The 18,000-nt window shown below is 32.9% G+C and overlaps 1 protein-coding gene across 1 annotated transcript; it reads right to left on the bottom strand.

Annotated features, from left to right (window-relative positions):
* Positions 1–13,939: 13,939 nt before the first annotated feature.
* Positions 13,940–16,340, bottom strand: LOC122583548 (replication protein A 70 kDa DNA-binding subunit A-like). Its single transcript, XM_043755942.1, has 9 exons — positions 16,212–16,340; positions 15,847–16,114; positions 15,674–15,770; positions 15,344–15,471; positions 15,134–15,266; positions 14,926–15,058; positions 14,632–14,843; positions 14,232–14,532; positions 13,940–14,143 (listed from the first exon to the last, which is right to left on the bottom strand). The coding sequence occupies exons 1-9, from the start codon at positions 16,338–16,340 to the stop codon at positions 13,940–13,942; spliced, it is 1,605 nt and encodes a 534-aa protein (XP_043611877.1).
* Positions 16,341–18,000: the final 1,660 nt, after the last annotated feature.

Here is an 18,000-nt window from a genome sequence, read left to right as displayed (position 1 = left end):
TATATATACTACTACTTTCCTATATATACTACTACTATATATTTACACACACAATTCTTACTTTCTCCTAAATATAAATCCCATTTTACCAAAATCTACCTTCATCCATGGCTAACACTCCAATGAATCTTCGTGATGTTAAGATGTTGATCCAAGTCCACCTAAATTACGACTCCACACACCGCACTGCAGTAAACAACGTCATTCAGGGCGTGTCTGAAAACAAGGCGGCTTACCAAGCCGAGATCGACCAGTTGACGGCTCCCAATCAGGTTCTTAATCACAATGAAAGTGAGTATCTCGCGTATCTTCGTCAGAAGATGGATTGGCTGACTCAAGTTATCTGTCAGCTTACCACCGCCTCTTCGACTTTGACCACACGCTAGGCCACGGGGAGTACTAGCAAGGCAGTGTCGGTAATGGTGAGAATGCACCTTACTTCTCTGACCCGGGGGAGGAGTACGTATCTCCTCCACCTATTAACGTTGTTGGGTCAAACGAACCATACCGTTACATTCATCGTAACGACGGTGATAGTACTGTGGACTCGGACTATTCCGATGCTTAGTATTTATATATTTTAAATTTACTATGTTAGTTATGTTTTTATTTGTCATGTAATGTTTTCGTAATGTTTTTTAAGTATTATGTATGTTTTATTTTGATTTATTATGTAATGTTTTTAATTTAATGAAAATTTAGTGTTTAAATAAAATGAAAATTGTAAAATGAGTGGTGAAGTGAGTGGTCGGATGCCAACAAAATTTAGTGGTGAGTGAGTGAGTGGTGGAGTTGAGGTGGCATAAGGCGATTGGTTAGAAGTGAGTGGTGAAAAAGTGTTTGAGTGATGGTTGCCAACCCTTTTATGGTCTACTCACTCATATCTGATTTTTTCAATCAATCACCTTATGTCATCTTAAATTCATTATTTACTCATCACACACTCAAATTTTGTTAATATTGCATCACTCACTATAATTTTACTTTTATTTATAAAAAAAAAAAACAAATTCCATTAATCATAAAAAACATTACATAATTCACTAAAATCATTAAAAATACTTTACATAATACTAGAAAAAAAAACATAAAAAAACTTACATAATACTAAAAAGAACATAACAAAATGTACATAATGCTAAAAAAAAACATAATAAAAAGATTACATAATACTAACACTCAGAATAGTCCAAGTCCACAGTATTGTCGTCGTCGTTGCCATGTATGTATTGATACGGTTAAGGAGAATCGACAGTGTTTCTTGATTGAGGAGATACGTACTCCTCCCCCGGGTCACTTTGATAATCTACATATCCACCGCCACCACCGACACTGCATTGCAGAATACCTTGTGGTCTAGCGTGGCAATTAACGTGGTGGAGGCTGCTGTAAGCTGGAAAATAGTTTATGTAACATCCTAAATCTTTTATTTTTTTATTTGATTTTGTAGCTAGTAAAATAACTTGTCTATTTGGTAGTTATATGTTATAGATGTAAATTATTAAAAGTTTTTCTTACAATTTGCTACTAAGGGTGTTTTGTGTGCATTTGACCAATAATTGATGTATTTAAGTATCTCATTGTATGTCATTGTAACTGTTAGTGCTAAAGAAACTAAATGATATTAAAAGAAGAAGCCTAGAAGAATACTTATTTAAAATAAATGAGTGTGAGCTTAACTATGTCAATTAGAAGTGTGAAAAGGTGACTAGATGAAAAATGTACTGACTATACGGCTTTTAGTGGGCTTGTTCTATCATGGGCTTTAGGTGACCGACTTTGTATACAGCTCATCTACGTTAATTATGTACAAATACAAATGTAATAATAAAACCCCTGGATTAATATAGCCGCCGAGAGAGATCAAGGTTTTTGTTGCAAATTAGATTCACAATATCGACGTTGTTGCTTGGCAAGATCACCCGAAGGTACATCTCAACACTATTTTCGATCTTAAAAAAGTAAAGTATGTTATCTATGTGCACACTTGAACTTTGAATGTTGTAGCAGCATCGACATGTTTAGATCAAAGAGTCGTTGATCATGTCTTTATATCAAGTTAGATTTCGAGTTGTTTTTGTTGCGGAATAGCTGTTGAAATAGATTTACTAGACTTGATATTTTTAACGAACTTTCATGTCTCTGACATAAACATGTTTTGATTTTAATCTAGACTTTTGAACGTTAATAGTAGAGTTTCCTCTAAACGGTTTTAGTAACTCGTCATTAGGCTGAGATATTACTATATATTATCATGTGTCAATATGTTTAAAACAATAATTAAAGAATAAGTAGAAGAAAACAAAATAACTCCAAGATTATTGGTTATGATAGTTTGAGTTCTTCAATATATAAATAAAGAGGTATCAAGTGTCTTAGTGACTTAGAGGATCTTTCAGGAGTTATATAAATAGAATAAATTTATGAAGATTGAGGCTGAAACGTATAAGGTTAAAACATGGATTGAGTTTATATGACGGTTTATGGAGGATGCGAGTGGCACAAAATTTACCAGTTAATTCCATATTATTCAGTCGTCATTGGTTTGGTATGTTAATTAGAATCGTTTGGTACGTAGCCGTTGATCGGTTGAGTTTCACGTGTCATTGATGGAGTGTCTCGAGTCTCTAGGCAACGCGTTTATAACTAGTTTAGTGTTCGTGGTAACTATTGTTTGTATGTCGGGTTTAGCCGCGTTAGCATGTAATTAAACAGAATAGGCGTATATGTAGTATACTTTACTTGCCACATACTTGTGATACGACATGACTATACATGTACGCTTTTAAATTACGTTGTTAAAATATCGTGAGTAAAAATCAGGTTCGAGTCATTCATGAGTAGTAGTCCAGCAGGTGGCTTGATAGTTTCGATGTGATATGTAAGTCGGTATAACCTCCATCGCGAGTCAAAGTTATGAATTGGTAATGGTGTACATGAGCAATTTGAATTGAAAAAGTTGATGCAAGTTTACTAATTTAATATGGGCATTTTATGTGTACATAAATTTATCAGGTAAAGGACCTTCCTAGTTTAATTAATTAGTTGAACTATCATAAGCATTAATGGTAAACAAGTCTGACATTGGTTTTGTTATATAAATAAATGACGAAAAGAAAGTAAATATTACAGTATAGTGTTAGTCTCATGTTCTTAAACTAGTCATAAACTAGTTTATGTCATACATGATTGGTTATTTAATTGGGATTTAATTTAATTAGCAAAGAAACACATAACTATGATGAGTTATTATTAATCACTATCACATAAGTAAATTTACATAATTCTACATATATAAATTTGTGTGTGCATGAACTCATATGTGCTGTGATCACATGAGTTCGAGAATGAAAGAATGGAATTGTAACTTATATCTTTATTCTATTAAATTGTTTAGGTGTTTGGACATTGAAGAGGTAACAGGTTAAGTTATTTTATTGAGGTAAGATAACTTATTTTGATACCTGGGGACACAACAAAACCTAGTTTTAATAATTACTCCCATTTTATGAAGTTATAATATCTCATGCTTATATTGGGTATGGGTTGTATGTGGGAGGTTTATTGGGACATTGTTTATGCATGCTTTAGTAGATACGAGCTTATTGTTGTATTGTTGTTTAATGTAGCTTGTGATTGAGTTGCTTTAGTAGATACGAGATTATTTGTGACTTGTACACACAGTACACTAGACTTGACTAAGTTGCCATGTCACGTGCACGTTAAGGGACCTAATGTTGATATGTGAAAATTAGTAGCAATTTTAAAGGAAAATATAATAAAGTAGCTAATGAAAATAAGTAGCATTGAGTAGCATTCTTTATGTGCAAAGTCTCGAGCACTGAGTAGCAAGTGTTAAGCTTAACCCACATTTGGTCTCGTGGATCATTGTGTTAAGTAGCCCATCCGGGGGCGACGTACACTGTTCCCGGTGGGGTCAATCTTTTAAGTAGCTGAGTATTTCCGTTGGGTGTGATTGGCCTTTATAGTAGTTTGCGGATTACTTGTGGATTGGTTATGCCTTTCCATAACGACGCCGATGGACCCCCGAAAGGTTACCCATCATGTCAGGTGTGAGGTTCCCTGTGAGGTCTTATGACCGCCTACACACAAAATCTTTGTTGTTAAGTAGTTAAATGGCATAACCTTGAATACTTGAGTAGTTAAGTAGCTAAGTAGTTAAGGAGCTAAAGTAGTATTTGAGGATTGTTAGGCACATTGTAGGCTTTGATTATCCTATTTCGGTAGTATTTGTTGATATGTGTAATTGTGCCTATATATTTGCATGAGACGCTTTTATTGAAATGATTTTAATTGGCAATCTTTTTGTTGTACTAACCTGTTATCTTACTCAGCTTTAAAAGCTGACACTTGTTTTGTGAAATTGTGTTGTGCCCTCAGGTTAGGCGTTGATTGATCATTTGATTGCTTGATCGAGAGTGGGGTAGCTAATAAATGGGATCGAGAGTGGGGTAGCTAATAAATGGAGCTAGTGGATGATGACTTTAGTTACCCTTAGTTTTCTTTATTTTAGTAGACTCGTTATTTAGCCGTTTGACATTTAATATGTGGATTGTGAATTTCATGAGAATTACTGTGATGATACTTTGTCGGTAACACCTTTATGAGAAAATTATGATGTTTTAAGATTCCGTTAGGGATCATTTGGGATTTTTAAAAGTCGCTTCCGCATTTTATTAACGGAATTTGATTTATTATTTAAAAATTTTGGAAATTCACATTTTTGTAAAGCAGGGTGTTACAGTTTAATCCAGCCAATTGATCTTCTGTCAAAGATATACAACGTACTCATTTTCGGCGGCGCTACGAATCCTGCCTGCAGCTTCAATTCGTTCAATTTTGGCTATTAAAGTCGCCTTGTTGTCCGTCACACTCTGAATGACATTGTTTACTTCAGATCTATGTCTGTCATCGTTGAGCATGTGATTTTGCATGGTCATTTTAATATCAAAAACGGTCATATTTTGCCTGTTGTTTGCCATGAGTTGAAGTATAGAAAGTGTGTTTGTGTGTTGGTTTTTTTGGAAAGGAAAGTGTGTTTGTGTGTGCATGTTGTGTTTTTGTGTGTATGTTGGGTTAAGTGTGTGTATGTAGTGTTTTGAGTGTATATATACAAGTTTGAAAGAAAAAATAATCTAACCGTTACGAGCCGTTGGACGCTCCTCCCCTTTCTCCACTCGTATCTTCCACTGAGTGCTCCCACCACTCATTTTTTTCACTTACGCATCTTCCGGTGTCGACAATGGTATTCACGTGAGTGGCAGCACCACTTACTCTCTTCTCCACGCATTAATGCCATCGCCCTTAGAACTAGCTTCCAAATTTCAATATGGTATAATAGTTAACATTATAGATAAGATTGGATACTCATATGTCAATAGTTGGATTTAAAGATAACAATAGTAAAATAAAAAAAATGGATTCATATGTCAGTAGTCGGATTTATTATGCGTGTTTATACTAGTTGGATTCAAATTTAATACTCTACTTACTATATCCACATACCTATTGAAATTGTGTGAATTTCGTTGACTCGACTAACCATATGTCTTCGGATATATGAGCCCGTAAGGTCATACACAATAGAACATCTATAATGTTTAACCATAAAGCTACGGAATGATAATTGATCATTTACGCATTTAATTAAACTAGCTTTAATTAAATTATTCGTTTATAAATTAACACGAGTTAATTAAGGATAGATGGATAAACCGACAAATATTATTTATAGAATTCAATCAAAGTTTACTGCAATTGATTGATAAATAAACATATTAATTAAATGAGTTTAATTAATTAAATGAGTTAAGGGGTTGGATAATTAATTAGTTAATGGTTCAAATTAATTAATAAGTGATTAATTAAAATAAGGAAAGTTCGATCCGTGCCACGAAGCTCCAAGGTCGGTTTTAGGACCTTCCTTGGAGGTATTGGACGAAACTTAGGAGAGGGAAAGAGGTTTTAGCTTCCTTATTTGATTAGAAAGCTATGCCAATATAAACCCCTTAAAACCCTAAGTTAATTCATTCATTCACAATAACCCTAACACACACTTAAAGGTGAAATTCTCTTCTCCTTTATGTGTGGGTTAAAATTCCATAAACCAAAGAAACCAAAACCCCAAATTGTTTTAGGTTTAATTATTTAGGGTTTTAGTTAAACCTTAAATTAGTTTCAGCAAAAGGTTTCTTGCCTTTTGTGTTTGGTGTGTGTTGAACTAAAGAACCCTTGGAAGGGACTTCGAATTCGACTATCTACTTCATAGAGAGGTCGAATTTGACCTTTTGAATATTCTAAGGGTTTCGTTCGGTTGCGATCGTAAGCTTAAAGGTGTCTAGCGGATCCTTGATTAAGACATTGTTCGTGTACGCACTTACGGAGGGTTTTTACACTTGGAATCTCGTTTCCGAATCTTCCACATCATGAAGAATCTTGTCTACCGCAACGAGGCTAATCTATATTAATTAAGTTACTTATATTGCATTGCATGGTGATCCTGATAAGGAATGTTAGAACTATTAATTGTTTCCTAAAATGATACCACACGTTTCTAAATGGTTGCTAACAGTTTATTAACACGCTTCCGCTTCGCATTCTGATTTGTAATTTAAAAATTGTTTTCAAACTGGGTCGGGTAATTATTGTTAACTGGTTAATAAAATCCCAACAATACCCTCATTATATCACACACATTCACCATTAAAACAAAACAAATAATATTTATTAAAGAAAAAAAAGAACAAAACAAAAATAGACCACACTAACTTCTTTTCACCAAGGTAAAACTATTCACCTCTAATCTTAATTTTTCATCATATTTACCTTCTTCAATCACTTACCTTTTTTACCTTCCTTTATAAATGGTTTAATAGCTAAATAAAATGGTCAAAATTTTTGTTATCAGTCAATCACTCTTATGTTAATTGTGATGAAGTGAGAAAATAAATATATCCAAATCCTTGAGCATTAGCTCAATGGTTCTAAGACCATCCCCATTTGCATGAGGTATTGAGTTCAAACATTGGGGAGAACATAGGAATTAAGTCCCTTTATGAGGGCTTGACTTGGGTATACCCACGTTCAAGTCTGAGGGGACAGGGTTTACCCCTATTAATCGTCGTGCCTTCGAGCGGATTACTAGGGGGTTTCCCCCTATCGGATATTTGAAATAGGCATTTCTACTTCGAGAGAGCTCTCTAGTGTAGACCCGGTTAAGACAACGTATGCTAGACCTTCAGTTTTCGAATCCCGACACGAAGTTTCCAATGAAATTCACCTTTCAGAAAGAAAAAAATAAAAACTATTTTGCGGCAATTGTAAGAAACTCACAACAAACTTTATGTAAATTAACACCACACGTATTTCTCCCATTCACACCAACATCATTAATGATTCAGTGGAAAGAGAAATGTCTTTTTTGAAGTATATACTAAACCAACACATTAAAATTGTTTTATCACGAAAGAAACAAGATGAGTCCTTATCATTTATCAACGTCTTAAGGTAATGATTTTTGTTTCATAAGTAATCAACTAGAAAAGTATCTCGCTTTTCAAACTAAAGGAGACCACACAGGTGACATCACTTATTTGTGTTGTCAACCTATAACACTTGCCACATTGGAACTATGACATGGGGCCTAATGAAATCGGTGTGTTTTTTAAGGTGTATATGGTATGTGTAATTTGAATTTTAGCTTCCTTCAGAAGCTTTTTTAGTTAATTTGAAAATGGGCGGGCTTTTTTAATTTGAAAGTGGAAAGAGTGTTTGTTGATATGTCAGGAGAGTGAGAGGGATGAGAGGGAGGTGGAGCGGGCTTTTCATTTTCTCTCTCTTTATCAGATTCAGTCACACACTTTTTTTTTTATAAAGAATCTCTCTCTCTCTCTCTCTTTCTTTGCTTTTATAAGCTTCTTTCAAACTCTTTATTGTTTATATCAGTTTGATTTTGATGAAGAACACTATGAACATATTGATTTTGATGTAGACAAAAAAAGTTTCTGATGTCTCCAAGGTATTCTTTCATATAAGACTATTTCGTTTCTAAAATTAAAAAAAAATTATAATTCTTAGACCTTACGGGATTTCAATCTAGACAAAAAAAGCTTCTGATATTTCAAAGGTAATTCTTTTTTATAAATAAAGAAAATATGTTTGTCATGACCGAATTGGAGAGAAAATATGGATGATGATAATGAGTTTGTTTATATTTTGCTTTATTAATTGGTTTGCTTATATTTGTCAAATCTATTCGACTTTTTTTTTATTATATTGTAGGATAATGAAGGAATGGCGATTGAGTTTAGATATATGGCGTTTAAGGTACTGTATATATTTTTAAAATCTCGTATTCTTATAAAAATATATGGGCTTTTAATAGTCTGGGGTTTTTTATGTTGTTTAATATGTGCATTATAGTTTCTATTGTATATGTATTATCAAACTTGTGCTAAGCCATGGGCAGGACGCATTTTTGGTAAGGTAGCTGGACCCAGCAGACAGGTATTTTCTCTTATGATTTTCTCGATTGACAGGTATGGTATCTAAACACCTATCTCTTGCCGACATTTACATTGTGATGGTCGGAGGTCCTTTTGGAAGCAGTCTCTCTACCTCTGGGTAGAGGTAAGACTGTCTACAGCTCACATCCCCCATACCCCGCGCATGGATTGGGTCATGTTGTTGTTGTTGTTGGGATTTTTATGTATGGGTTTTAAGCTGTCGATGATAACCTAAATAGACTTCGATTGGATTGGAATACATGTGTAAGTTTCAATATTTGTTTTTTTATGGATTAAATTTTTGTTTATACTTTTGTTTTGCAGGTTTATAAATAGATCAAAAGTAGGTATTGGATGTAGCTTCCCAGAAGACCAAAGCACAAACAACAACTCAGTATGTTATATTTATCTATTTATTCTTTCTCATAATACATATTGTAGACATGATGCATCTAAGGTGTTTGATAATATGTGTGAAAGAAATTTTTTTTTTTTTTTATCTGTTTGATAGTATAGTTCGTGGTGTTAAAATGATCATAAGATTTTATTAATCATAGTGGCGAAACCACTTTTCTAAAACTGTTATTTATGTACAAAAAAAAAAAATCATTTGATATTTTAAAAGTCGGGCATTGCCAATGGTGAAAGCAAAGAAAACAAGCCGCAGCAGCAGATGCAGCATGCTGCAGTTTGATAGTGGATGTGTTTGGATTGATATATTTGTTTATAACTTGAATGAATGGTGGTGAATGGGTGGGTGGGACTACAAAAGGTATAAACAATCAAATCAAATCCAACTTATTAACTCAAGATTTGTTTAAAACTATGAATAGTTTGAAACAGTTTACAAGAATGATACACAAATGCTGCATCTATGATATAATTTAAAACATATAAACTTTGTATTACTCAAGATTTTAGCTTTAGAAGGTTTTATGCGGTTAACTATATGACAGATTGGTAGTTTATGATTAAGTTTTAGATACATTTTAATAGGAATGGATTTTAGTTTTGTAGGTAAAAAGAACCGAATACAAGACTGATGGGGATTTTATGTTGAAGATGATGAGATACGATACCTTGTGAAACTGAAAACGTTAGGGTTGCTGCTACAAGATTGTATGCATAAGGTACATATCTGTTTGTAGCTAACTTGGCGGTTCTTCTTTTTGTTGCTCATAAGAATAATTTTATGGAAACGAATTTTGGAAATTGGGTTTGATATGTATTACAACCATTTCGATCAACTAACTATGGGGATGCTAATTGGCCGGGTTGAGTTACAGGTTGGAATGGGTTGGGTTGGACAGTCATAATTTTGGTCCAAAGTTTTTAAACAACTAGAAGTAGAGAGTGTGGCAGTTATGATCTTCAAAGTTAGATTTCAATGTTGTAATAATCTTAGTACTTGAATCAGAAAGTTTTGAACCATATGACGCTTCCTTTTAAGCTAAAACATAACTTCAATCGACCCACTCATAAGTGTTCAATACTTATTTCATTTTGTTGAGTGGTCCAGGTTGAAACTTGATGAAGCATGGGAAACCTGTGTACAAGTTGAAGAAGGTGGATGGAAGCAGAATGCTCGACAAATGATGAACTTTTACACCGAGATGGTTGATGGATCAATAGTTGAAGATAAAGAAACGGCCCTGGTGTGGTTTTATGAAGATACAGACCCTAAATTTGGATATTGTCATGCTAAAGAACTTAATGATCAGCTTGAAAGTGTGTTCGCCAATGAGTCTGTTACAGTGAAAAGAGGGTAGAGTAGTATAAGTACTTAATATTTGCCAATATTCACAGTGAAAGCGTGTTCGCCAATCAGTCTGTTATAGTGAACCACAGGTATGATTCTGTTCGGTCTGTGCATTTGGTTGGCATATAATGGACTGGAATTGCAAGTGGATTTAATATAATTTTTTTTAATTAGTATAAGTACTTAATATTTGCCAATATTCACAATTCACTTGGCCTAAAATTATACATTGAACCTGAAAGAATTGGTCATGATGCTTTGATAGTCACTTGATTCAGTTTGTCTTAATATTGTAGGTATTGAACACAGTTGATGTGGTTCTTGATGTTCATCGGGTTTATGACTCGAGTTGAGATCGATATGATCATCACTAAAAGTATATGCAGGTAACTCTCATACTTAATAAAGGAACTTAATGTAGAAACTAAATACATGCTAAATAAAGGAAATCAAAAAGGTGTAAGGATAAAAGAAAAAATATAAATTGAAGTTCCAAAGGTGTAATGCTTACAGTGAGTTAAAAACCAAGCGGGGGTTGTTTTAGTTGTTCATGATAGAATGGTGTAGCTGGAGTTGTTTTAGTTGTCCTTGGTGGGTGCTATTTTAGATTTTAAGGCTATAAAAATCTATTCAATTGCATGTCAAGGCCTTTGAGTTACGGGTTGTAGACTTGCAGCATATAAAAGATATGTTATACTAAAGGTGAAATAACATGTAATGCAGAGATGCAGGTAAACCGCTTGTATGGCGAAGTTTTGGCAGAGTTGAAGGATAATGCGTTTTTCCAAGTGGTCTATTTTGGGACTCTTTATTGCTGCTAAGGTTTGATGAAGCTGTGATATTTTTGTATATCTTTTCGTAGATAACTGAATGTGTAATAGTATAGTATATAGTGAATGAGGTAGTGTATAGTTTACTTGAATTGTGTCAATAATGGGCATGTCTATTGATTCACGGTTTTGAAATTGTATATTTTATACGTTATAATATGAAGTTAATGCTCTAGCACCACAGTTGTAATTATTCAGCTATTACGACCATGTATGAACTTATTGAAGCTTTTAATCTGATAGCAATTTTGATGAAGGGACCGAGATTAGAGTGGAAAACCTGGTTGACAAACTGAAGTTGATAGCTGAACTGAAAGACATCCAAGCAGATACTTGATAAGGGGTCATTGAGAAGAGTAGTTGGTGATATTTATAAGTAATCATTTTTAATGATCCTCTATCGAAATTACCAATGAAAGAATTAATTTAATGATCTTACTTAATTTTTACCCAAATTTATTAAAACAACTAGTTTTAAACCCGTGTAGAAACATGGTCAATTGATAAACATTGATATAAAATTTTGTTGTCGTTATATATTTATCTAACGACGGACAAAAAAAATTCATTAGTTACATGTATTGGTTATAACTTAAGAAATGATAAGGTACCTTATAACTTAAAATGTAACAATAATAATCAGATTGTAAAAGTTTAACAACTATAACCTAATCCTAAATCCTAAACATATATAGTAAATATGTTTTGTAACATTTAACCTTTTTATCTACATCGATGAACACAACTATAGTGCTAGAGTACGCAAAAGACTTGAGAAAGAGTGATGAGAAGTAGCAGAGAATGAATTTCATATCTTCAATTTGTCTTCAAAAATTATTTACTATCTTTCTAATCAATCATCATTCATAGTTTTTACTGTTTTTTAGTTTGTTTCTTTTTAATTCTTTTTTTTGCTCATGAAGTTCTTTGTTGCTATTTTCTTTGTCACATACTTACAAAGAATTATTCAATATTCAGACGCACAGAAAAATACGATGTATGCATGTTAATTAAAATTTATATGTTGTTGAATAAATTTAGTTTACAAAAGTTTTGGGAATCCATTTGAAAGATATTTATCTATATGTATACTTTAACTTTTCCCTTTGAGAAAGAAAAGAAAAAAAAATACACCTAATTAAAAAAGGTAGACATTTGAGGCTGAAGGTACCAAAAACTTTTACAATCACACTTTTATTTTCTTTGTTCTTCACGCCTTTCCCTCTACGCATACATTCTCCAAAGAACTTCTACAATTTAAAGTAACTTTTAAAGCCATGGCATTTGAGGTAAGTCATTATACATTCGGTTGTTTGTGAAAGTCGAATCGATATAATAAGTTTCAGTATAGTACAATCTTTTAGTTTGTGTAGACCGTGTGGACATAAGAAGTCATATATGCAGATATAAAAGTTATCATAAAAGTCATTCAGATCTGGGCGGTTGCTTCTTTCAAAGAATACAATATCATAGTGTTGTGAACCAATTCTGGTAAACACTTATGGAGTTTATCTATGCATACCAAGGTCTATATTGTTGGATCGTATATACTATGAGGATTAAAAAAATAATATCTGTTGCAAGTTGTGCCTAAGTCCTTTGTCCGTCTCTGCAAATTGTTCACTTATGAGAGGGCTATTATTCGGTATGGTGAAATGTTGTTCAGTGCATACCTACATACCTGCATACCTGAACCTTTGTATTGATAGGCGGATAGATGGTGATGAAAGCTACCTATTTGTGTCGATGGATTGGAGTGCTTTCATTGAACAAACTGGATTTAGTCCATGTGCTATCATCAGGTTTCAACTAATTGCTAATCACTGTGTACTTGGAGAAGTTATCGAGTTGGAGGTTTGTTGAACATGTATGTTCATATTAGTGTTATCAGACTTTATTTCATTTATGTATGCTATTAAGTACTTTGTAATGGATTTTATGTTTTGTATTACGGTAAAAACTTCTGGTACTTGGTGTTTAATTTTATCGCTGTAAAACTCGTCTGGTTCTATTTTATATGTTAAGCCCAATGTGGTGTTTCAACTAATCGTGTGGTAATGTTGTGGATATGTATTCATTCTTAAGTAATTGAACCTAATTGTGTTTGTACTTTATATTGTAATCCATTTATGTGTAGTTGTAGTTTTCTTGGCTTATTTTTTTGTACATCTTTGCTGATGTATGTCTTATTCTTAAAAATAATTATAGTTTGAACGAAATAAGTTACTATCTACAAAATAAGAAGTAATTGTGCAAGCTTATTTAAACATAATAATGGTTTTCCAAGGTATTAGTATTAAAACATAAGAAATTTTAATTACAAAAAATAATTGATTTGGGCTTTATGGGAAGAAGAGTCCGAGTGAATGTGCTTGTATTTAAAAACAAATTGGGCTTAAAATAAACTTAAAGTAAAAAACTGTTTAACACTAACCTGCTATATACGTTGAGAATAGTTACAATTTCTTACCTTTGCCAACCATTTTACTTATCTTGATATCTATCTCCCTATTTACTGTCTCCTTCAAACCGATAACCCTAATGGCCCCAAAAGTAAGTTTTCTTTTTTCTTCCTTGCAGTATATATATATATATATATATATATGTATGTAAGTATATGTATGTTTCTTGATTAGGGTATTTCTGAACAATAAATTCGTATGTATTATAATAATATAGCATTTAGGGTTTTTGATATACATATCATTTTATATATGTTAGATTTAGTGTTTTTTTAGGTTAGAACAATGTGTTTTTATAAAGATAATCAATTTTGATGTACTTGATCGGATTTTTTATTTAATAAGGGGACCATGGATGTTTCTTTAATTTGGACTCAACCCATGTGTTTCAACCGATGTAGCCTTTTTGTGAGTTAAAGAATATAATTTGAAGTTTGTTGTCAGAATCCTTTTGTAAGCATATATACATATATGGTATGTCTTTGTTGTTGGGACCATCTTGTCTTTGTTGTTGGGACCATGTTGGTAAAATTTATTACTTTTTTTTGGAATAGCACCATAGGTTCCCTATTAAATCATTACCAAAATAATTACAATTTTGCAAAGAAACAAAAAAATTAGAAGGTATATAATTTGACAAACACAAGTTAACTACCTCATCATCTTCATCATTTTCTTGTAGTTCCTCAATTATTTCAGGGTCTCGACAAACTTTTGCCACAGTGTACACCAAGTAATCCTTTTCAAAATTGTACTTTGCAATGGAGATATTGAAAGCATAGAGCTTGTTTAGCAAGACATTGAGCTCATGAGGGAAAGTGTCAACCTCACCTGACCTTATTTGTCTCTCTCGAATATCATTTGCAGACAAACCAATGAGTTTAGCAACATCTTTGTCGAACATCACCAAAGAGCAAGAACCTGCGTGATCTTGGACTCTGAATTGAAGCTTGTACCTTAATATAATTCACAAAGTATTGTTTAGTACATAAATAATTACAGTGATGTTATATTTCGTTTAAAATGATTATTATTTGAGAGAAAAATAGATATACTTTGGGACAAAAGATGTGGCAATGTCATTGCAAGCAAGACACCAAAGACTGTCTATTGTGGCTTCAAGAAAATGGCTTGGAATTTCAGTAGCTTGTTCCAGAAATTCTTCCTTAGTCAACACCTTCTTATTATGTTGACGACAGGCAACATAAAACCAACCAACATCCTCTTCAATCATCCTTATTGTAGCAAGAACAACATAATGTGCTTCCTAAATCATCAAATATATTACACTATTAACATGGACTGTTTTTAAATAATCAATCAGTGTTATTTAATACAATAAGGTATACCTCATGACAATCCCCAATCTCATCCACATGCTTCTTGACAGTGTTGACAACAAACTCTTTATGGAAAGGATAAACAGTCTGGGACTCAAGGATGGTTTGTGAAGCATCACCAACACCATCTCTCAAAATGAGGCTTCAACAAAATATAAATCAATGAATAATAAATACATGACCAATTTAAAGTCAATGAAAACAGCTGGATAATTACATTTCATTTACTTCCTGAAAAAAATTAGCTATAGAGAAAGCATTGTACCCCCTCCTCAAGTCATTAGCTTCTTGGATGTCTTCATTAAGGAATAGTCTAGTTCCATATATGTCATTCTGGACAGTGAGCTTTCCTAAACACAACAACATTGAGGTGACTATGTAATATTGGGATACATGTGTGTGTATGACAAAAATTATTCAAACTTACTGTTAAATCTCTTCAATTTAGCATGTTGAAGGATAGCAATCACCATCTCTGTTGACTTGTTATTGCAAATGAACTTGTTCAATTGCTCAGCATACTTTCCCCATAGAGTAGACTTGATAATTTGCCCACTAAAAGTGATATGAATTAAACAAATATGAATGACATAAGAAATAAACAGTGGCATTGCTATCCATTGTTTACATTACTTTTCTGCACTATATAGTTTACCATGTTATATAATAAATCCCCAATATGGTGTTGTAAATGCAATATTATCTAATTTTAAGCTTCATCTTTTTTAGAACCAACATATTAGGAAAAAATACATACGCCAAATATTGCAACTCAAAGTTCATCCTTTTGCTTTCCTTTTCTTTATTCCTGAAGATGTCAAGGTCACCACACGAAGAGATCCTTCCCATTACATCTACAACAACAGAAGATAAAAACAGATTATTATGCAAATAATGATGTATAAACCTTAAAATAGAGAGACTACTAACCAATGGTAAATCTGTCACGTGCCCTGTTGTCATTGATTTCATCAAAAGGAACAAAATCAAAGCCATAAGGATGGCCTTGAAAGGAAGTTACAGTTTGGATGGAGGAACACTTGAATAAGTTTATCTTATAATTCAGAGGAAGCACACGATACTTATCTCTTTGCTCAGCCACACCGAACCTTCGGATCACAATGGTGGAGTCTTCTTTAAGATATTGCCCAAAATCACTCAACAATTGGTTCTTACATTGTGCTTGTATTTTCTTACCCTGACAAAAGAAACCATATCTTAAATTTAGTTTACCTGGTAAGCAAAAAAAGGAATTTAACAGTATACATGTTCTCAAAAAACAACAAAAACATTACCCTCTCATCGAGAAGAATCATGTCCACCTTGAAGGTTTGTTCCCATTTACGTATGATTCGGGCCTTCATGTTCCAGAAATTGCTAGCCACACTAAGATCTTCAACAAAACTGTAACCATCGTTTGCCATGATTAGAGAGAAAATTAAGATTAAAATGAGAAAATGAAGATGAGATGTGAGAAAATGAGATTGTTAATGATCCCATTTATAGGGAACCAACAAACCTGTTTTTTGAAAATCTTGTTTCCCAAGATTGGTGTTGGAAACCACCCGAAATTCATCTTTCTTGTTTGACCAAGTGATTTGAGAGGGTATCTTCAGCAAGTTAGTACATTAGTACACTAAAAAGAATGGATTAAGTATTGATTTAAGTAAACTAAAGCTATTTTCCAAATTGTGGAGGCAAAGTAATTCGGCTAAAAGTATTTTGTGCATGAGAAATGTATAAAAGTGGCCTGCAAATTACTTTTGAATAACACTTTCCTGCAATTCCTACTGCTAATGTAGGCTGCAAATTAGTAACCAAGCTTTGAAATATAGTTAGAAGTTAACTAAGCTCTTAACTAAGCGGCTTACATCACTAATATGTCACTAAAAATTTGTTTTTTTTACCCAAAAACACTAACGTAGACTACCTAGAAGATTGACAACTACTATAGCTTAAGTCATGCTAGAATCTCCTTTAATAGATTAGTAAGATTCTAATAAACTAAACCGCGGTTATTCCGCGAGATAAAAATCTAGTAAGTAATCTATTACACGCCATTCCATAAACGAAAAAGAAAAAGTAATATTCTGTTACACCATTATTAGTAACCAAGAATAATATAAGGAAATAAACCAAACTAAACAAATTTCAAATATTTGAAAGACATTTACATATAAATTGCAGATTAATTAACGTTAATTTTGATACATGTGTGTTTGCTTTTTTATAACTATATCGATTGAACTCAACACCTATTGATTTGCCAAAATATTCCTAGATCAATAAACTGTGTATTTAATATGCCAAGTATATTCATATAAGACCTAAGTTAAACTTCAATTTGAGAGTTTCGAGTTCCATCCCAAACATTCCCGTAATGTATATGAGTACGATTAGAATAATATGTTATTGAAAATATATAAATTTCGACAAGCTCTATAACAATGGAGGTTTAATCATGTCAGCCAATTACCGTGTCTCTTAAATTGACGGTGCAATCCTAATTAACAAGTTGTTAATTTTCAAAATCCAAAGTAACGATGGTTGATCTAAAACAAGAATTTGTTTCTCCTAATTCTAAAATGACTGACGAATGATGTTTCTTTTTAAACAATTTTCAACTAAGATCTCTATAAAAGACTTTCAAACATAAGTTCTCGTACGTATTTTTATTAAGTGCATGTAAACAATAAATGGGAAATTTCATTTCCATATACAAGTCAATTAGTCATTGTCGTCGGCGTCGCGCGGCATCATCACCAATATATATAGGAAAACTAAGATGCCTTGTATTATGATTTTATAGGTCTGCTGGTTGCACCATTTGCACAGTTTTTCAAGCATGTATATAATTCTGAATTACGCTAAAACACTATTGATAACCAATATTTAAAAAACACTTCTTTAAGGGGTAAAAATGTAGTCAGCAAGTTATTGGCAAACATATAACACATGCATCGGCTAATTATGGCAAGTTTAATCGGCTATATATATCAGCCACTTTTGGCCGATACTTGTGAACGTTGGTAGCGTGCCTTGTGGCCATTTTTTTTCTTGTGCCAAAACTCTTTGATTAACACC

Source organism: Erigeron canadensis, chromosome 9, assembly GCF_010389155.1.
Source record: "Erigeron canadensis isolate Cc75 chromosome 9, C_canadensis_v1, whole genome shotgun sequence".
Classification (NCBI taxonomy): Eukaryota; Viridiplantae; Streptophyta; class Magnoliopsida; order Asterales; family Asteraceae; genus Erigeron; species Erigeron canadensis.
Note: the sequence above shows the minus strand (reverse complement) of the source record. Positions and strands in the feature narration are given on the sequence as shown.